General features: G+C 33.8%; 1 protein-coding gene across 10 annotated transcripts in view; it reads left to right on the top strand.

The window, feature by feature from the left end:
* BAZ2B (bromodomain adjacent to zinc finger domain 2B) overlaps positions 1–22924 on the top strand; it is a 381771-nt gene that overhangs the window by 304948 nt on the left and 53899 nt on the right. For 7 of the 10 annotated variants that reach the window (XM_082841899.1, XM_082841898.1, XM_082841894.1 and 4 more), the window contains 9 exons: positions 655–747; positions 863–924; positions 5647–5712; positions 7394–7459; positions 8858–8902; positions 9122–9148; positions 10384–10449; positions 20063–20203; positions 22596–22850. In XM_082841899.1, coding sequence (XP_082698025.1) covers positions 655–747; positions 863–924; positions 5647–5712; positions 7394–7459; positions 8858–8902; positions 9122–9148; positions 10384–10449; positions 20063–20203; positions 22596–22850 — 821 coding nt within the window. The remainder of the gene's footprint in view (positions 1–654; positions 748–862; positions 925–5646; positions 5713–7393; positions 7460–8857; positions 8903–9121; positions 9149–10383; positions 10450–20062; positions 20204–22595; positions 22851–22924) is intronic. The other 3 variants (XM_082841900.1, XM_082841897.1, XM_082841895.1) reach the window with 1 other exon arrangement.

Raw genomic sequence — 22924 nt, 5'->3', positions numbered from 1 at the left:
AGGACCGCAAAGTCACATTACAAATGGCATGGATAGTCAAGGAATGAAGACTTGGGACCATTAATTATGTCAGTCTATCCCAGTTTCATACATTTGTCCTTAAAAAGTATGAGAACGAGGTTGTCCTTAAAACTCATTGACATTCTGTACTCTTTATTTAGGAGATTTAGTCGCTTTCCTTCATAAATGAAAATATCAATGGATTCAAAAATTTTACCATTTATATAGCGGACTGAAATGCTAAGTTTGGGGGCTTTGTTCTATTTTGGGTTCTCTTTCTTTTTTTTATGTATTTTGTTATTTTTAAGACTGAAACTGAATCACTTTTTTTTACATATTAGCAGGTACTTTCATACTAAGTGAGGATTACATGAAATGTGAAAAAAAATGTACTTATATTAGCCTTTGCGATGAGGAGTAAGAGAGGCATCATTTTTCTTATGTATATGGGATCATATTCGATGAAATAGTTTGGCAATTTCTAGGGGAAATGAACATGACATTTTCTGAGGTTCTCCTACTTGGTATCTAATGTTTGGCAATTTTCTTAAAAATTATGTCCTTCATGATGATACCAGTTTCACAGGTATTGTTTTTAGGTTAGCAGTTATGTAAAGTTGTTAATAACATTCCTTGAAATTTTGTATTTTTCAGAAATAGCCAGGCAAGCAGCACAAATAAAACTTTTGAGAAAACTGCAAAAGCAGGAACAGGCTCGGGTTGCCAAAGAAGCTAAAAAACAACGAGGTGGGTGATTTAAGTGGTAGCCTAAACTTGAAGAGTGAGTATTGGGTAATTCATAAGAGGCATCTCTTCTTTGTTCCTTTTCTGATGATATCTGTGCCTTGATTTTTCATCATAGCAATAATGGCTGCTGAGGAGAAGCGAAAGCAAAAAGAACAGATAAAGATTATGAAACAACAGGTATGTTTATTCATTGGAACTGATTTTTAAAACTCAGGCATTGTTTTGGGGATCTATCTGTATCTTTCTCTGTGTACATTATTTTCATTTTGATTTCTGAAATAACTGTATTTCACGTTAATGTTATGTATCTTATTTAGAAAGTTGTCCTCTTCCATTAGTTAAAATTCACCTCATTTTATTTTATTTTATTTTTATTATTTTTATTTATTTTTGGCTGCATTGGATCTTCCTTGCTGCACACAGGCTTTCTCTAGCTGCGGCAAGCGGGGGCTGTTCTTCACTGCGGTGCGTGGGCTTCTCACTGAGGTGGCTTCTCTTGTTGCAGAGCACAGGCTCCAGTAGTTGTGGCATGTGGGCTCAGTAGTTGTGGCCTGTGGGCTCTAGAGCACGGGCTCAGTAGTTGTGGTGCACAGGCTTAGTTGTTCCATGGCATGTGGGAAGTTCCTGGACCAGGGCTTGAACCTGTGTCCCCTGCATTGGCAGGTGGATTCTTAACCACTGGGCCACCAGGCAAGTCCCTAAATTCACCTCATTTTAAAGTGAAGTCTTCTACTTCCAAGTTTTTCTAAGAATTGATTACCACCGGAGCCTGTGCTCCGCAACGGGAGAGGCCACAACAGTGAGAGGCCCGCGTACTGCAAAAAAAAAAAAAAAAAATTGATTACCAAACAGTAAATTGTATAAGTACTTTTAATATCCTGATAGACTTTGAATATAAGTTGACATCATGAATAACTTTCAAACTTTTTAAATTAATGTATTAGTAAATGAAGGATATTCCTTAAATATTCAAATTTTAATAAGAAAAGTTGTCCTAAAACATGTAAAATACTAGTAAAAAATTAAATTCAAGTTATATAGAATAAGGTTTGCCTCCATTGCTTGTGATTGCTTTCAGAGTTACTAAAAAATTACTGCAGTCGTCTCTCAGTATCCACAAGGGATCGGTTCCAGGACCCCCATGGATACCAAAATCCACAGATGCAAGTCCCTTATGTAAAATGGTGTAGTATTTGCATATAACCTATGCACATCTTCCTGTATACTTTAAATCATCTCTTGATTATTTGTAATACCTAATACAATGTGAAGGCTATGTAAATAGTTGCCAGCATGGGGCAAATTCAAGTTTTGCTTTTAGGAACTTCCTGAAAAATTTTTTTTCTAATTTATCTTTGATCCATGGTTGGTAGAGTCCATGGATACAGAACCTGCAGATAAGGAGAGCCAACTACAGTGCAAAAAATGAAAAAAGCATCATTTCAGCAGCATTCTGTTGTATATCTACAGTACCTCTCCTGTGTGTAGTTTTCAAAATTAAGTATAGGTAAATAAAGTAATTTTAAAATTCTTACAGGTAAAGTATTATATGACAAGATATTCAACTTTATTGAAGATGGGAATGTGTACACTACTCTCCCATCTCCATATATTCACTGTAATCATTAAAGCAGAAAGGAAATGGGGATAACTAATATTCTTTAAAAAATTTTTAAATGGCAAGTAGTTATTTCTGAGTATGAAATGAAGCCAATTGTGTTATTATATAAATAGCTGCTAAATAAATGGCTTGGATTGGATTTGATGTGGCTGTCTCGAAGGTTCTTTCCAGTATTGGCTAAAGCAGTATGATTAGAAAGAGTTGATATGGAATTGGGATTCAGAATTTAGTTTACAGTCAGGCAGACTGTAAGAGTTGAATATGGGCTCTGCTACTTAAGAATTTTGTAACCTTAGATGAATTTCTCAACCTCTAAGTCTCTGTTTCCTCCACTGTGAAAGAAAATAACTGCATTATCTGAAGATTAAATGAGGTGATAAATGTAAAGTACATGCAACAGTGCCTGGCACAAAGCAAATGCTCACTTTTTAAAAGATGATATAAAACACCAAACTGCATACTAAACTCTTTTACCGTAATTTAAAGTAGTCAGCAGTAAACTTGAATTCCTTTAGTTTGTTAATTCCAAATAGTTTGTTAATTGTCACTGCTAAAGACACTGTAAGATTGACTTATAAATATCTAGTCTAATGAATGCCTTTGTTAAAATATAAATATTTACTGTATATCACATATATATAAAAATAAGTTTATGTTTCATTTTAAAGTGAAATACTATTGTTTCTAAATATTATACCTTTTTATAGCTCATCCTATTTCCTAATGGCTAGAGATCCATCAAATCTTATCAGCACTTTAAATTCAGCTCTGTGACCCTAAAGTCTTGAAGTGGCTACAACCTAAATATACATGGTTTTTGCTGCTCATCAAAAAATCAACTGCATAGCACAGGGAGATCAGCTCTGTGCTTTGTGACCACCTAGAGGGGTGGGATAGGGAGTGTGGGAGGGAGACGCAAGAGGGAGGAGATATGGGGATATATGTATCTGTATAGCTGATACACTTTGTTATAAAGCAGAAACTAGCACACCATTGTAAAGCAATTATACTCCAATAAAGATGTTAAAAAATAAAAAAGCATTGGAGTACCAACATTTCAGCAACGTTAATACAAATGAGCTGATCATAGAGTTTTGTCAAGATATTTATCTGAGGCTAGTTTCAGAATACAATCTGACTTATTCCTTATTGCCAACAAAGTGAATCAAAGTATAGCTTAGGTCTACTCACATAGTCAGTTACATAATGCCTATTTTAAAGTCAGCTTTAGATCTAGAATAAAATAGTAGCATGTGCTTCTGGATTACTTTTTCCACCTAGTAGGCCAGTATCACCAGATAGTCCTCAAGACAATATTCTGGAAGCTTACAGAAGCATTATTATGAAGCAGAAGGAACAAAAGCATTGGAATGTGACCAAGGCTCTGTATTTACTATTTGATTTAAGGCAAAATATTTACTCTCTAGGAACTTTAGCTTTCTATTAGGTAAAAAGAAGATAATTTCAACTCTTTTCATGATCAATAAGATATTTTATGTAGAGTGCCCAGTTGAGGGGTTGGATACCCAATATTATAAAGTGAATCTGTATTATAATAACTTATAAATAATGTTTATCTCTACTAATGCTAATGACACCACTACCATATATATGTGTGTGTGTATATATATGTCTATGTATGTCTACGTATGTATATATTGAGATCAATAACATCAGTGTACATAAAAAGAAATGTTTAAAAACGTTAAAGTATAGCTTGCAAAGGTACAGCTAGCATCTGGAAATTGGAACAGGTATTGTAACAAGCAGTATAAAATGTGTTCGCTCTGGAAATCCTACGACAAATGCAATTTGCTAGTAGGAAAATTGGGGTGTTTGGGGGCAAACGATGTATTGTTATTGAGTACCAGTTTGGGACTTTCAAAGGGGTTTCTGAACATGAAATTGTTAACATTGTGCTGATAGCATATGAGATAATGTATTTAAATCAAAATGTAAAGTTTTATCAAATTTTAATCACTGAATTCTAAAACAATAACTAGTACATTAAATTTAGACAATGTGAACACCAATTATGCCATTGGAATCATTCTCTAGAATGTTCAATTGTAATTAAGCCTTTTTAAAATAATATTACAGATTATTTCTGAATTTGGCTTATTGTAGTAGTTAAAAGCAATGTAGGGCTTCCCTGGTGGCACAGTGGTTGAGAGTCTGCCTGCCGATGCAAGGGACACGGGTTCGTGCCCCGGTCCGGGAAGATCCCACATGCCGCGGAGCGGCTGGGCCCGTGAGCCATGGCCGCTGAGCCTGCGCGTCCGGAGCCTGTGCTCCGCAATGGGAGAGGCCACAACGGTGAGAGGCCCGCGTACCGCAAAAAAAGAAAGAAAAAAAAAGCAATGTAATATTATCATGTGAAGTAAGAAATTATAGTATGGAAATTGTTAATGATAATCGATTACAGTTGTGTGGCACCACACACTTTTTTTTATTATAAATTTATTTATTTATTTTGGCTGCGGTGGGTCTTCGTTGCTGCCCGCGGGCTTTCTCTAGTTGCGGTGAGCGGGGGCTACTTTCCGTTGCAGTGCGCGGGCTTCTCATTGCAGTGGCTTCTCTCATTGCGGAGCACAGGCTCTAGGCACGCGGGCCTCAGTAGTCGTGGCTCGCGGACTCTTGAGCGCAGGCTCAGTAGTTTGGCACACGGGCTTAGCTGCTCTGTGGCATGTGGGGGGTCTTCCCAGACCAGGGCTCGAACCCAGGTCCCCTGCATTGGCAGGCGGATTCTTAACCACTGTGCCACCAGGGAAGCCCCTGCCACACACTTTTTTAAGCATTTTTAATTTATTCATGACATAGTGAGAGAGGGCAAACACCTCTCCCTATTTTATACAAGAGTAGTTATTCTTTGCTCAAGATCGTCGTATGAATGACAGTAACTCAGGACTAGTCTTAGGTTTTCTCACTCCTGATACACTATTTTTCTACTTTTCTGTCCTGTTTTTATTTAAAACTAAGTATAATTGTAACTGCAGATACTTATAAAAATTCACAGGTTAAATGAGTTTAGTTTATGTAGTTTCTGTATACATATTTAGCATTTGTATTTTACAAATTGTTTTGAGAAATTTTATAAAGTCATATTAATTTGACATGAACTTATATATGATGTTAAACTAAACAAGTTTTACATCCACCATGGGCAACCTTTGGTAACTCTGTATTTATATCTTAACTTATTTGATTTGACTTAAATACTTTTCACCTAGATATTTAGTTTATTTTATTATCTTAAATTATTATAATTTTTTCTACAGGAAAAAATTAAGAGAATACAACAAATCAGAATGGAAAAAGAGCTTCGAGCCCAGCAAATTCTAGAGGTAGAATTCTTAAATGTGATATGATTAAAGTAATATAGTCATATATTTTAAAGTCTCCAAAAATAAAAATCTTACCTACATATTCTGCCACTTATACAAATTAATATGTCCATCAGAAACTCTCTTTAAACATAATGCATAGAGTAAGACCTTATCTGATCCTTATTTAGCAGACTCATCTAATCCTAACAACCCAGGAAATAAGACAAAAGAGACGAAGAAAACATGGAAACCTCTGAACAGCCAGTATAGGTGTCATAAGGTTCATGTGCTGAAACTCGTGTTCTTTACTTTTAGAAAACTCATTAGGACTTATAGTCAGATATTTACTTTTAATTTAGAAATAAAACATTACAAGAGTGAAAGTAAATTTTAAACGTAGAAACAGTTTAATCAGCTTGTTTTTCTGGCTTCTAATATACCCTGCTTCCCCACAAGTTGATGGAATAGGACTAGAGGACATATATTGGAATCAGTAAAATAATAGCCACAAGATAGCAAGGGAAAATACAGAAAAACTCCAACCAGCATGTATAGGAATTCAAAAGCCTACCAAGAGTCTGTAATCTTTTAGTTGAATAGCAAGCAATTTTCGACACCTTAGCAGCTGAAAGGCATTACTCTGTGGAACTGTACAGTATAATAACTGATGTTCAGAATAATTGCCCCAAGTCATCAAGAAAAAGCCAAATTATATTTAGCGTAGTGTGTCTAAGCAGTATATATCTCAAAATTATTTCCATCCAAAATAGTGAAAATAAACTTTTAATGTTCAGAATTGCTATAACCTCCCAGCTATTCAGGAAACTCTTGGTATAAATGATTTATTCCCTGAGGGTGTCAAATAGCTGAAGTGTTCTATGTTACATGATTATTCCTTCTAGAAATATACACATGTTTCCTTATCCATTTCAAATTAATTTTAAAAATCCAAATCAAAAGTATTCCTACCTTCAAGTAAATCAACAATAGCTACTGGATAGTTATCAAACTACTAGATAATTAATGACTTTAACATTATGACGCTCAGATTTGGTATCATGACCTTGATATTCAAAATGTACTTCATGAAAGATTATAAGTTTCCATTCTATCTTTTTAAAAAACCTTTAATCACAATATACAGCTAGAGAAAATCAGATTTAATGTGTTTCATTTATATCAGCTGAGTAATGGATTACTTTATCTCAAATTTCAAGTATTAAAAAAATCCAAATAGACATGTTCATTTTTAAATGTGTTACTGATTTATTATTTAAGTAACTTTTATTATCAGTTAAAATCTATCCCATCTTCTAAATTTTTTATGATCATTTTTTACTTTTAAAAATCAGAAAAAAAAGGAAAAATTACATAAAATTTTTTCTGTGATTAAGTTTTAATGTAAAATAATAAACACTCAATTATTTCAGACTTTTAATAGAGTTTGAAGAAGTCAAGAAAAGCTGACATACTCTTATGAATTTAAGAATTTTTTATATCTTAATGCTAATCTATACATTAGAAATGAAATTAGTATGTTAAGTACAATATTAACTGTGGGAAAATCTGTAATTGTTTACATATATGTTCCATGTTGTTTTGTACCTGTGAGGCATGTAGCTCCATTTTCAAGTCATAGATTACTTTCAAGTTGCAGTGGTGCTGTTGCATGACTTTGAGACCTGTTTTGCATGCACAGGCAAAAAAGAAAAAGAAGGAAGAAGCAGCAAATGCCAAATTATTGGAGGCCGAGAAACGAATAAAGGTTAGTTTAGATGAGAATCAGTTTTCATTTTTCAAAAATAAAAGCTGTATGATATTATACCAGTATCAATTGTATTAAAAAAAAGCCCTCCTCAAAATGACTATCTAAAAAAATGTTTAGCACAGATAAAACATGTGTATAGTGTGTGTTTTTATTGTATGTATATTGTATGTATATTTTTATATTTCGTTATACAGGTTATATGTGATACTTTGAGCTCTTTAAATAGCAGACCAAATCAGAAATGCAAACTATTGCATAATACCTGTATACAGTTTTGATGGATAAGATCTCCCTAGAGCTATTTTGTATCATTTAAGTTTCAAATTGTGTTCCAAATCGGATTCTCTCCTTAGATTATAACGTTCTCTTTGTTAATGTCTAATAACTGTTTTAACTATTAAAAAGTGAAAAGCCTACAGAAACAAAAACCTAACTTTATCAGCTATAATTTACCAATAATAAAAGTAGCCATTGTTACATATTGTAACTTGATGTGTTGTTTGGGGATGTTTTGGTTTTGATTTTCTGGCGTGAAACATAAGAGAGTTGGACCCTCACTCCCCCACCAGCCTCCACCCCGACACACATTACACCCCTACCTTCCATTTTTTCTGATAGTTATTTACTGAAATTGGGCAGCCATGTGGTCCTACCGGTTCAAGAAACAGCCACTACAGCTATATCTTATAAAACCAGGGAACTGTTACCTTTTTCTACATAGACTCTCTTACTTTGTTCTTTAAATTTCTACTCCTTTTCAAAATGGCTGCCCTTAATATTAATTAATCCGTATTTTATCTTTATAAAAAGATTCAAATTGGTGACATTCCCAGAACTGTTTGGATTAAGCCCTACCACTTTGGGATGGTGCCCTCAATCATAGGTGGGCATAAAAATCTCCAGCTGATTCCTTTTCTCTTGTCACTTTCATTCCTACACAGTGATGGAAATGATATAGATGCTGTTAATCCCAGAGTGTATTTAGGGATTTATATTCAGAGTGGAGAGAGTTTTAATTAGCTAGATTTGACGGTTGCTTCATTATGTTTTCTTTTTTTTTTTTTTTTTTAGTGCCAGTTGTATCTGATATGCTCTGTCTATCTAGCTAGTCAGTTCAGTGAATGGGTCATTGAAGTGTGTTTACTATTAGGTCACTGAATTTTAACTCTAAATGTCTACTGAATAAGGATCCTTGCTCCTGTCCTACAGTTTTTATATATTAGGTAGAACCATATGAAGTTGCCCCTATATAAGTAAAAAATTATTGGATGTTTGCAGTTTCATATGGTTCAACCTAATGGAAGACTATAGAACCTCAGAAAAGGAACTTTTAATACTTGTTGCATGTTCTAAATTTTCCCTAAAAATCCATCTTAAAAGTTTCTTATTTTTAAGGAAAAAGAAATGAGAAGACAACAAGCTGTTCTTCTAAAGCATCAGGTCTGTAGACACATAGTTATACAGTTGTCGAAATGTACATTTTATAATTTTTCTTAAATCTATTTTTGGAAAAATCTTCAAGATATTTTCTTTAAAAGTTCCAGTATAATTCCTGCTTAAATTCCTGGTTTTGGGATTGGTGTCTTTCGGGGGGTTAAAAATTGGTTTCATGACTCTGTGATTTCTGTTTCATAATGTTGTGCCAACTCTTTCTACCAGGAGTTGGAGAGGCATAGACTAGATATGGTATGGGTATGTTTATTTCTGTACATCTAACACCGCATTGTGATTTGGTTGTGATATGGTTGTCATAGCAATGCATAAAGTGTAGCACTGGCTGCTGTCATATTACATACTGCTGCATGGCTTTACAGCACAGTGCATTGCATACATCTGCTTGTCTGTCTATAAAGAAATATGGTACATTTCCAAGATTTTCAATTGAATTGGGCAGGCCTTATATAAGGCTGCTGTCTAAAAGTTTACGTTACTGATGTCACAGTGAAAGTTGGATCACTATCCAATTAGATACGACTATGACCCATATTCTCCCATCATTCTAGATGCAAAACTGCCATTGAATACAATGGGAATTTTGAGTTAGGTTGATGAGAGAATATGAAATATATTCTGGTTTTATGGACAAATTTTAGAAATCTTTAGAAATATCCCTTTGGGGGAACCACGTATATTTAATCAAAAAGAATGATTCAGTACTATAGCTATGTGACTTTTTTATTTTAAAGTAAAATGAGACTATCGAAGTAAGCTAATGCTTACCTTATTTTCATACTGTGCCTTTTAGATTCCACCTACGAGCCCATGGTGCAGCTTTTGTGGCTTTAAATAGTGCATCAAGTGGCAGACATCAGTAAACAGGAATATCCCATTTCATTGATGTTGTTATATGAATCATGCCTATAACAGCTTGAAAAAAACTTTCTAATTTGTCGGTGGCTTATTGGATTTACAAAATGATAGTGTACTTGAAATAAAAATAACTAATTCTAAAACCATGAAGTGAAAGTGAATATAAATCAATTTCTACCTGATCTAAAAATTTAAGAACAGCACAACCTTTGGTTTAATTGGCTGTAGTACATATTTGTGGTTTTTCTAATAGCAGATGTAAGGTAACTGACCTGTTCCAGCCAACCATTATGCTTTTTGTTCTGCCAGCTTTTGAAGGAGCATCACAACTGACCATAAGTAAACCTTGTATGCTTCTGTTTACACTGTCTCCATGTTCATTGCTTTACCTTTTTGCTTTTGATTGTTCTTGTATTTGCTTTCTAAACCTGAACTAAAACATGCACAGACTGGCCATTCTTGTCTTATATTTAGTATTTACTGTGACTTGTCTATAAATGCTAAACATGCTATACCGAGTTTTTTTGTTCTGTTTTGTTTTGTTTTTCCATTTGAAAATCAAACTATTAACTATGGTTGAGTTATATTCCTAATTTTATCTGGCCTAATAGGAACGAGAGAGAAGGAGACAACATATGATGCTTATGAAAGCTATGGAGGCGCGTAAAAAAGCAGAAGTAAGTGTATGTTTCTGGAAAAATATTATCTTGTCATAAATTAATATTGTTTCTTAAAACATTGGCTCTTCTAAGTATAGATTTTTTGGAGTAGGGATTGTCATGATTTACCGACTCTCATACATAAGCAAACCAAAGGTTAGAGATAGTAACCAAGTGTTAGAACATAAAAGAATCCATAGGATGGATTCCAATGTATGAGTTAATTTTCTTGGCTGAGATTTTAATTACCTTTTTAAAATATAGTGAATGGCATTCATTTGGATAAAATGAATTCTTCTTACTGTGACCAGAGTTTCACAAAATTACAGGCATGCCTAGACAAGTCCTATGTGTCCTAATTCAAACATCAGTCAGTTCAGCCGTGGACTTCTGCCCTCAGAATTACTCTTTAGCATTCTATGTGTAAAATTAGGCCTAAGTACTATCTTTGAAATAGACTTTTACCATATACTTCAGAATAAGAAAATTATTGCAATAAGTCAAAATGAACTTATATGGATGTTAATAGAAATCACTTAAAGGTTTAAAAATGTTACAAAGGAATGCATTCTGAATTAAAACAGTTGAATAGAGGTATGGCCATTATAACCAGGGCTTTGGAGTTTCAGAGACTCAGATACCTATGCTGGCTCTAAACCAACTTGCTTTAAGCTCGTCAGGTTATTTCTTCTTTAAAATTGAGAAAATGATTCTGGTAGGATTATAAGATTATCAAGTGGGATAAGCATTTAATAAATAATAATTAATGAAAATGAGACTATTTGGTCTAGAAGTTGAGTGCCCTATATTTCAGCTTTTTAGCCTCAGCTGTGGCTTAAACTCTCATTACAGATTTCTGATATGAAGGCACAGTATGTGTATTGTTTAGGAACCTGGACGTTGTAACCAAATGATCAGGATTTGAATTCTAATTTCTTACATTCCAGCTATATGACCTTGGGCAAGTTATTTAACCTCTCTGCGATTCAGGTTTTTCATCTGTAAAATGGAGATGATACTAATTCCTATTTCATAGGGTTTGTAGTTATGATTAAATGGGTGTGTGTCTATATGAGCGTATGTGTAAAGTTCTTGGAACAGTGCCTGGCACCACATAATGCCTACTTACTTATCACAATAAGTTATTTATTACTATGTAAGTGTTTTTTTCCTTACTTGTTAATTATCCAGGGCCACTGACACCCTCTACACCTAACACAACAAGGGAATCTACACATGGATTTATAACCACAATCTCTGAAAAATGACAGGCAGGGAAAGAGAGAGAGGTGACAGATTCCAGGATTGGGCATGGCTGCGAACTCTGTTCCCTTCTGAATGCAGTGGCGGGAAGAGTAGGGAAGGGGATTAATTAAAATTCTAAAAGCCCGACCTAATTTTCTCCTATCTGGAGAGATGGGAACTGAGGGAATAACTCAGGGAAAAGACCTGGAATATCCCTCAAGAGTCAAGTTCTTCCCTGCCAGATATTCCTCTTACCAGAAGGACCAAGAAGAACCAGGGCTTGTTATTCTGATTTTTCCTCTTGGAGAGGAAAGCTAAAGAAAGGCAGAATAATGAAAATAACCAAGAGCATTATCTCCAGACGTACTAGGATTTGGTAGAAGGGGACACCCAAGAGAATAGTAAGGATAAGATCATCCGAGGGAGTGAATGCTCAGGTTAAGAGGTACCCAAAAGGCCCAAAAGTCATGACCTCTCTCACTGGTTTTTTTATATTTGCTCTGTGGCCTGGGAGGAGAGTAAGAAAAGCTGCTGAAGAGAGGTGAGTAAGATCTGCATTGAGTGGAAGGTAGCAACCATGGGATAAATGAAGATAATTCAAATGAAATCTTCTAAGAATCTCTCAAGACCCAAGAGCATCTTTCATGGGAAAAGGATATACCCTTGGCTAGATAGAGTGAAATCAGGTACACTGCTTCCAATGAAACTTGGAAAGGGATATGAGAAACCGGGTACAGCTCTCCCTCTTCTAGCTACCTTCATCCTCAGAAAAAAAGGAACATGAATAGCATACAAAATACTCTTCAATTTGAAGTACTTTGAAATATAAAAACAATTATCAGATAAAGTGAGAAGAAACTAAAGGAAAATTAACCCACCTACATTGGAGCAATGCAAGTTCATGATAGGGCTGCCCGTATCAAGCATGAGTAATTAGAAAAGAAATGCAAGAAAACTATGCCAAAATATCAAACCAAAAATATATGTGTGTACGCATGTGTGCATGCATGTATACATAAAGTAACAGCTTAAAGCATAATAACTTAAAGAACCTGTTTTCCCTGCTTTCATTCTTGCTTTCCTCAGCACACTCCCTATGCATTCTCCACAGAGTAGCCGGAGTGATCTATTCAAAAAAGAAACCAGATTATATCTGGATAAACACTATCCAGTGGCTTCTCATTACAATAGTAATAAAGTCCAAATTCCTCACCAGTGACATATCAGACCCACATGCTCTGACCTCTGCCAACCTCTCCAACTTTACCTCATACAATTTGTACCTTATGTACTATGTTCCAGTCATTTTTGTCTTTTTATTATTTCTAAACAAAGGGTCTTTACTGTTGCTGTTCTTCCACTGAATATTCAAGTGGTTCTTGTCTATTGTTCAGTCATAGGTCAAATATTAACTTATCAAAGAGGCCTTCCCAGAACAGAGTACATTATATGTTTTCTGTCTATATAATTTTCTTTATATAATAATAATAAAGTCGTTTTACTTTATTCTAGGTGGTTTTCTTTTTTTAAACACTTAGGAACTATTATTTAAAATAACAATACAATAACATATGTTACAAATAATCCTTTATCAGGATGTTTGAGAGAATCCCATAGGTAAAGCTGAATTCTCAAAATGTTTTTATCCTCTGATAACTATAGACCTGTGAACAGGACTAGAGAATTTTACCAGTTATTCAGATTTTTTTTTTTTTTGGCCACACCGTGCGGTATGCAGGATCCTAGTTCCCTCCGACCAGGGTTCAAACCGCGACCCCTGCATTGGGAGCCGTGTAGTCTTCTTAACCACTGGACCACCAGGAAAGTCCCCAGTTATTCAGATCTTAAATTGTGTTCCTCTGTTGAATGATACCTATAGATCTTAGTAATCAACTGAGTATGTTTTTACATTTCTTAAAAGACTGTTGTGTACACAGCATTAAATTAGATGCTGCAGGAAAAGCAAAAAAATTAAAGACGCTTTTTATCATATCAGAGAGAGAAATCTTTACAGTATAAACAGTTAAGCAGTGACTAGGCATATATTTTTACTGATAATCCAAACTTTCACCATATCTTTTACATAAACTTACACCTCCGTGAATATTAACAAACCCTTCCTATGTCTATTTGTTCATTTCTTCATTATTAATGTGCATGAGATGTAACTAGAGTAATGCCAGTAATGGGCACATCTTGGCTTCATATTCTGCCTCTTATTACCTCCTAATAGCTCAACTGCAGTTTTTTCTGTTGTTAACTGTTAAAAGAACAAACTTTATTGTAAAGTTAAAGCCATATGATACTTAGGCAGGGCCAACTCAAAATTCTAAAATAGCCTATGTGTAACCCTTGATTCTAAACTTTAATACCTTTAGACATTTAATTATTAAGTTGTGAAGAAAAAAATAAGATAAACAAAAATGCTGATATTATGGGTAATGTTTATAGAATTATGAGGTTAAAAAATTAATTGCTTTCACCTTGTTAATTAAAAATCTCTTATAACATCTGAATTTATTCCAAGAAACTCCCATAATCATCAAAAAGGTAACACAAACACCATTTTTTTGATTTAGTGTTAACTTATTTTTCACTAAAAATAAATTTTTTAGTGAAATAAAATTTAGTGTTAACTTATTTTTCACTAAAAAATCCCAAATTTATATTGGTTCCCTAACTTAGGAATCTAATTTCTATAGTTTTTCCTTTATATAAATCTATAATTAATAAGAATATTCAGACATATAAATTACCTTACTTATTATTATATTAATTTTAGTGTATCATCATAGTTCATAAGTATTTTTACTATATAATGTAAGAAAGGATAATCTTTAGCCTCATGAATAAAAAAGGCTTATGTCCTAGTATAATTCAAGTCTTACAATATATTTGTGCTCTTATTATTACTAATCACTGGAAACTTAGGTTGGTTTAAGCAGTGTGACAAAGTAGCTCAAAATCTCCTGTTTCATTTATAAAAACTTCAAACTATGTCAGTCACAAATTTATAAACACTTTACTCATATTATCTGAATAATCAACCGTCGTACCGTAACAGAGTCTTTTGTATATGTGTCTCCCCAAGGATCAATAAACAACAAAAGGTTGTTAAACATGCGTCTATTACAGAATGACTATGTCAGCACTTTAGGAGACAAAACCATAAAATAGAAGAGAGTAGTTCAGGTTTCAGAAATCATCTAATAATTTGCAAGCATAAAAAATGTATAACCCATTCAATGATTCAAGTCATGAGAATATTTTATAATCCTATATTTATACTAATCATTACTTAGTGAAAAATAAAAAGAATTGCTCATGTAGACAGTTTGTTTAAACAAACCCATTTTTCAGTTGAAGATATAATAAATGTACTTTTATGACATACTTGTGTATTGTACTTTATATAATGTACTTAATTTCAATTTTAAAATTAAATTGTCTTTAAAAACATGTAAGGGCTTCCCTGGTGGCGCAGTGGTTGAGAGTCCGCCTGCCGATGCAGGGGACACGGGTTCGTGCCCCGGTCCGGGAAGATCCCACATGCCCCGGAGCGGCTGGACCCGTGAGCCATGGCCGCTGAGCCTGTGCGTTCGGAGCCTGTGCTCCGCAACGGGACAGGCCACAGCAGTGAGAGGCCCGCGTACCGCAAAAAAAAAAAAAAAAAAAAAAAAAAAAACAACCATGTAAAATGATTTTATATTAACTATTCAGTAAAATGTTAAATGTCATACACATTTAAAAGATACATGCACAATTTTGGAACGAATTATTATCAATGTAATTTAGATGTATTAAAATCTCTACTTATCTGACTCAAGAATTAACAATTTTGATTTTAATTTAGGAGACATTTGTATAGTAGTAGCTACTCTGAGAATATTTGGTGATAGTTAATCTAAAGTAAGTACAGACTTTTGTGTAATACTTTGGTGGATTTTATGAAAATGTGATAACTGGAAATTTTTACTCTTTTTAAATATTATTTTATATTGATACCTGTAAAATACAATAAAATATAATATAAATAATATATCATTTTATTAAAAATTTTAAATATAAGGATTTCTTTTATCATGGATTCATAATTTTTTCATTTGTTTAAACTTAATTTATTATTACATTTTAAATGTAAAAATAGGCCCTTTAAAAAAATTACCCTGATTTTTCTACTCACGTTCAATATGTGATGTAAAATAGTATCACTTTTATTCTTTATATCTGTCTTCTATAAATGGCTTATGTTATTAATCTTATTTACACTTTATTCTTCTTGCACCCTGAGGTAAATCTGTGTCTCTTAAAGAATATTTATGTCTTTGAAATTTAAGTACAGTTGCTGTGAATAGAAATGTAATCTCCTAATTATGCCCAGAGCAAACACCTAAGAGACCCAGTAGAATCATAAAATACAGGAAACATAGACATCTTTGCAACATGGCCTCTTAAAAATGGCCTGTTTGGCAATTTGATAAGTTGTAAAACTTTATAATAACAGATCCTCCTACCACACTCATTGCTTAGTTTTTAAATTTCTATGATTCTAAAATAGAATAAATTCATTTCATACCTTTGTTATTTTGCTATAGAGTTCTAGAAATACTTTCAGTTATGCATTTAGAGTCCCTACAATAATCCTTTTATGCATTTAAAATTTTCACCCTATGTATCTTAGGCTATTTAGTGTAATCTAAATTTAACACTTTTGCTATTGAAAAGTGTTGCAACTTTGAATGAAATTTAAATAACTTCTTAATTAGGATATTAGTAATATTTTGATACAGAAAATTTCATTACTATAATTAAGATGATAAAAAGATATTTTATTGTAAATGACATATATACCAAGAATCTACATTTATTTCATAAATTTTTACATCTAGAAAACTGCGTAAGGACGGGGAAAGTTGGGAATAAAGGCCCCCAAAAATTGGAAGGAAGCATTCTAATTTGCTTCTAATTGTTTATAGTCAATCTAAAATACAGTTAAGAGCTATATTTCGTAGTCATTTGTAGACACTGTAAGTTATTGCCCTGAAATTTAAACAATGTGGCATTTGTAGATTTAATCATTCAGCAAATTAATCAATGCTTAAATAATTTTTATATGCTAATGCACACTGTATATGTCCATTAGAGACATATGATAACTATTATAGTTGGAAATAAGAACAATATTTAGACCAGTGCGAGAGGAAAATTGCACGGATACAGGCTTGAGCTGTCAGAGACAAAGATAATATTAAAAACTCTCCTGAGGGTTTCTGGCAAATTATACTGCTGGGAATTGAATAGGTCCACAAAGAGGTGCAGAAGTTGGTTCCTCTGATCTCTAGAAGTTCACACTACAGTGCGAGAGATCAACTTTAAACAAATAATTGTCACTCAGTGCAATAAATGCTGTAATAAGTTATGTGGAAGCTCAAAAAAGGGAAATATTAAAACTCCTGAACTAGCTGTGGGAAAAATTAAAACACAGGCTTTATTTCTGTGTGAAGTAGGAAGGGCTATGCATTCCAGTCAGAGGGGATGACAGGTACATAAATACAATGTTGCAACTAAACAGGACCTCTGGGGTCTTGGGAGGAAGGTGCAAAGAGGGGGTTAGTCAATTTTAACCTTGTGCATATACCTCTCTTGGCTTTGCTGCTTCTCCTCCTCTTCTTCCCCCCCTCCCCCCTCTCCTCCCCCTCCCCCCTCCCCCCCCTCCGCCCCTCATGATCATTATCATTATCATCCAAGCAGTGCCTCAAACTGGTTATACTGTTTGCTCAACACAGTTGTATCACAAAATGTGCCTAGAGTTTGGGAGATTCACTGAGAATCATGAGATAGGAGACCAGAACTTGTGTGGGGCTAGATTGTGACTGTCTTTATATGCCATTTTAAATATTAGTTGATCGTTGAGGGGATCCTAGAAGCTCTGGTTCTTTGAGAGTCATTTTATACCAAAACCACAGGATTTGTATTAGTCCTATACAATTCAGTAGAAGTCACTAAATAAATTAGTGAATAAATGCATTAAATTTAGAGACTCCGTGTTTCCCTTAAAGTATCCCATTGAGAGAGTAGATGCTTGTCTTTAAGTAATAAAGGTCCTATGAATTTCTAAGATTTCTTGCAAACCTCCATTTCATCCTAAGGTATAGATGTCACTTTTACATTCTATTCCATATTATGGACATGCTTTTTTAATTCGAAAGATACTGCATATCACTAGGTAAAAATAATAATATCCAAGAATCATGCTTTCTCAGCTCTTGGCTGGGAATGTATTACTTCTCCACTCCTCTCTGTCTCCCCCTTGGCATGCTCTGCCGCAGCAGTCAGCGTGCTGTCTTACCAGTGATAATTGAAATGGAGATGGTTAAGATATGGGCAAAAATGCTAATATACTAGAGGAAGCAATAGTGCTAGGTTAAAATTATAGGTAAGAGCTATAATTAGGTAAGACAATTAAGAGAAATTAGGAATAGGAAGGAGGTGGAGGTTTTTAATTAGGATTTGTATGCAAGATGGGAATAATGACCTTCCTAACTGGAGTACACCAATATAAGGAGGTAAGGAAACAATAGATGTTTATCAGGAATAGCAAATAGTTTGACTAAATTTACATAGACTATAACAGTGGGAGATAAGGTTGGAAAAGAAGAGAGTCCTGAATTCAAAAGTAAGGATTTGGACTTTATTTTGGCAAAAATAAAGAAAATTGAAAGACGTATGTGGTAATAGTTTAGAATTGCCTGTTGATTGTACCATTATTTCTCCTCTAATAAATAAGAGTTGTATTTGATTGGATTGTGGGCAGAGGACAATGAGATATAACCTCACACCTGTCAAAATGCCTATTATCAAAAAGACAAGAAGTAACAAGTGTTGGCAAGGATGTGGAGAAAAGGGGATGTTTGTCCACTGTTGGTGGGAATGTAAACTCGTGCAGCCACTATAGATAACAATATGGAGGTTTCTCAAAAACTTAAAAATAGAACTACCACATGATTCAGCAATCCCACTCCTAGGTATTTATCCAACGAAAATGGAAACACGAACTCGAAAAGATACATGCACCCCCATGTTCACTGCCTCACTATTTACAATCGCCAAGACATGGAAGCAACCTCTGTGTTCATCAATAGATGAATAGATAAAGAAGATGATATATATATGTATATATACAATGGAATATTACTCAGCCATAAAAAAGCACGAAATCTTACCATTTGCGATAGCATGGATGGACCTGGAGTGTATCGTCTTAAGTGAAATAAGTCAGACAAAAACAAACACCATATGATTTCACTTATATGTAGAACCTAGAAAGCAAAACAAACATAAAACAGAAACAAGCTCGTAGATACAGAGAACAAACTAGTGGTTGCCAGAGGGGAGGGGGATTACGGGGAATGGATGAAATAGGTGAAGGAATTAAGATATCCAGTTATAAAATAAATAAGCCATGGGGATGTAATGTACAGCATAAGGAATATAGTCATTAATATTGTAATAACTTTATATGGTAACTAGACTGGATTATGGTGATCATTTCAGAATGTATAAAAATATCGAATCACTGTGTTGTACACCTAAAACCAATATAATATTGTAAGTCAGTTATACTTCAGTTTAAAAAGAGAATTGTATTTGATGTGTGACGATAAAGTAATGACACCAGTATTATTATAGAAAGTCACTTCTTCCAAAAGAGTGCCATACTCTACAACAGGGAAACAGGATGATTATTTCCATATTGTTGCCATTACCCAAAATAATTTTAAAGCTTTTGGAATTGCCTTCAAAACCCATTTTACATTATTTTAAATGTTGTTTAGAGTGGTAAATAATATTTTTATTTCATCATAGGTGCACGTCTTAAGACTAGCTAATTCCTTTGAAAGAACTGCGTTTGCAGATTCAAACATGTTGCTTCCATTTTCATGCTGTAAATCTTTTCTTGCTTCCTTGAGCTACACAAAAATTTTTGTTCATACTAGTTAACTTTTTTTTATGAATATTTACTTGCCCATGTGCATTTTATATACCTGCTTTTATTAATAACTATTTTATTCTCATATTATAACCTGGGAAAGGATTGAATAAATTTTGAATAATGAAATAATCTGGGTTGAAACTAACATTGATATTTTGTATATGTATGTATATATACATACAGTCATAAGATTATTTTGAAACTCAAAAGGTGAAAACGCTGAAAAGCAAAATATGTCATTGTTTCTATGTAATTCCAAGTCTATTCCTAAACATCCTAAGAGAATTTTTTTCATGGAAATAACACTTTGATTACTTTTTAAATTTTAACTGGAGGTTTTTTAAACACGTATAATGATTAAACAGAATATGTGGACATGGTTTTCTTTTTAAGGAAAAAGAACGGTTAAAGCAAGAAAAACGTGATGAGAAAAGATTAAATAAAGAACGTAAACTAGAGCAACGAAGATTAGAATTAGAAATGGCAAAGGAACTAAAGAAGCCTAATGAAGACATGTGCTTAGCAGACCAAAAGGTAATTTATCAAGTAAACCATTTCATTAATAAATTTAATTTTTTCTGTGTTCTCACCTGATTCCTTTGCCAGACCTGCCATCATGCAAGCCTTGTGTTTTTAGCTGGAGCAGTGGATTTCCAAGTCTAGGTCAATCTGTCCCTCCTGGATGGCCACAAGTAAACCTCTCTAGAGCCCTGTGCTGATAATGGCAGTTCTTAATATACAAACGGAGCACTGCAAACCTTTTTAATTTAAGAAGAAATACTACAGAAATCTATAAAAATGAATTATAGAAATAGATAGGATTTCTGTGTTTCATTTGGTCCTTCCCAGGCATTTAGTTACAGAAAGATCTAACTCCTCCCCCATGCCTCCATGGATGTTTAAATAAATTAGGATTCATAATCTATAACCTCCTTCAATGCTTTAGTGATGGTAGCTAACTATTGAGTATGTTTAGTACATGCCAGGCCCTATGCTAAGTGCTTTAAATGAATTTTCTCATTTAATCCTCACCACAATCCTATAGGACTGGTATTTATGCCCATTTACAGATGAGAAAACTTGAGACACAGAGAGGTTAAGGAACTTGCTCAACATTATACAGCTCATAAGTGGCAACTTGGATGCAGTCCCCAGTTTTTTAAACTCCAGAGCCCATGCTGTTTATGATCCTGAAAGCCAAGAAATGTATCCAAGCAAAGTACCTCATGTGTGTTTTCTCTTCCATCATGCTTCACAGATTTATAATGTTGCTAAAATACAGAAAAGTAGCAACTTGGAAAGAGCAAAATCACCGTGATAACTGGCATGATTTCACATACTTATGAATAGAAATCAATTATGTTTGGCTATAGTTAAGAAGATAGTATTCCTAGAAAATTATACAATAATGCATATCATATCTATAATACTGTCTCAGTAATAGAATATTATACTTGGTCAATAGCATCTATATTTACTTACATGCCATATGATATACAGATAGTGCTTGTCTCTTGATTATGCAAGCTCTTTTCTAAAGTGCTTAAAGCAAACTTTAGTACCCAAGTGGAAAATTTAATGATACTAATATTCTATTTATTTACCGAACATAAATGCTTCTAAATAAAAATGAAAGTATACATTCTAGTTTTAGTCAATTGGATGTTTAAAATTTCCTAAGCACAGAATGGGTATAGTGGTTAGTCAACACATTTAATAAGCTCCTGGTGAGCAATTTTTTTAATCCTAAGTGAGCTTTATTTTCTTGCTAATCCTAAATGATCTTTTTTTAATCCTAAATTGTCCTAAGTGATCTTTTGTTTTCATTTAAATCCATATGCACTATATCAAATATTTGTAAGTCCATTTTAAGCCTTACTGTCGTTAGCTTTGTTATATAAATTTTTAGAATCATATGGAAATGTGTATGTCTGATCTGATTCAGGAAAAAAGAAAACTCAGAATTAAATGGTTTTCATATGTAACAAAAGATTTGTATGATATCAGCAACTGTCCACAGTTCTGTGTTTCCACACACTATTAGTAGAAAAAGTCTTCGGTGAGTTATTTCAGCAAGCACAGAGTGGAGGAAACGTTTTTGAACAAGGGCAAATTTAGATAAATAGAAATATTTACAAGCTACATTTTTCTCAATCAGAATTGAAAGTACTATTATTGAATCCCATTCATGGACAAAAATGTTTTTAATTTAGGTTACTTACTTATCTAACTTTTAAAATGTCCATAACAACTGATAATACAGTTAGTCATTAAAATGTTAATATGTGAGCATATTTGAGAAATAGCAAGAGAGCTCTCTAATTTTAACACTGAAATTCAATGTTTCGCTAATGTACGGGAAACCTAAAGACTGATAGTTGCAGTATTACTGGGTTCTTGATAGGGTCATGGGTTCTGGTCATGTGGACCTAGTAATTTATCTGCAGTCATTAACTAAAGATGGTACTCTCTCCAACCATACAGCACACAGATGCACACTGTTAACTTCTGAGCTCCCAGAAAAGTGTGAATTATAAATCAATCTACATCAGTAGAAGAAACTATTGCACATGCCCTACTAAGTATGTCCATGTTAAAGTACTTTTGAGATGTTTATTTCTTATGTTACCTGATTTTTGGTCCAGTTGTATAACGTGTGTTTTATCAATACCTAAGTTAAAATTAGTGTTCTCTTTTGCAGAGATCTAAGTTCATGTTGAGTTCAACCAAAATTTATTAGTGGTTACTTGTGTTCAGGATTCTATGCTTAGTACCAAGGGGTTATAGAAATGCCCCCAGGGAATTTACAGTCCAGCGGGAAAACCACTGGTATAACACAAGAGAAAAATAGCAACTTACTTTACTTCAGGAGCTATAAAATCATGGCTTTTTGAACTACTTTTTCTCTCTTTTCTTTTATTTTCAGCCTTTGCCAGAGTTGCCTCGTATTCCAGGACTTGTTCTCTCTGGAAGTACATTTTCAGACTGTCTGATGGTGGTGCAGTTCTTACGAAACTTTGGTAAAGTTTTGGGCTTCGATGTGAATATTGATGTTCCAAACCTGAGTGTTCTTCAAGAGGGATTGCTAAATATAGGAGACAGCATGGGTGAAGTACAAGACTTGCTTGTGAGGCTCCTCTCAGCTGCTGTATGTGATCCAGGTCTAATTACAGGATACAAGGTAAAAAAACCCAAAATATAATTTTTTTAATTTGTACTATCAGTGCATTGATAGCTGGCTTTAGTGTATTAGCA

The sequence above is a fragment of the Leucopleurus acutus genome (genome assembly GCF_964270905.1).
Source record: "Leucopleurus acutus genome assembly, chromosome: 6".
Classification (NCBI taxonomy): domain Eukaryota; kingdom Metazoa; phylum Chordata; class Mammalia; order Artiodactyla; family Delphinidae; genus Leucopleurus; species Leucopleurus acutus.
This window is presented reverse-complemented; position numbering and strand designations above follow the sequence as displayed.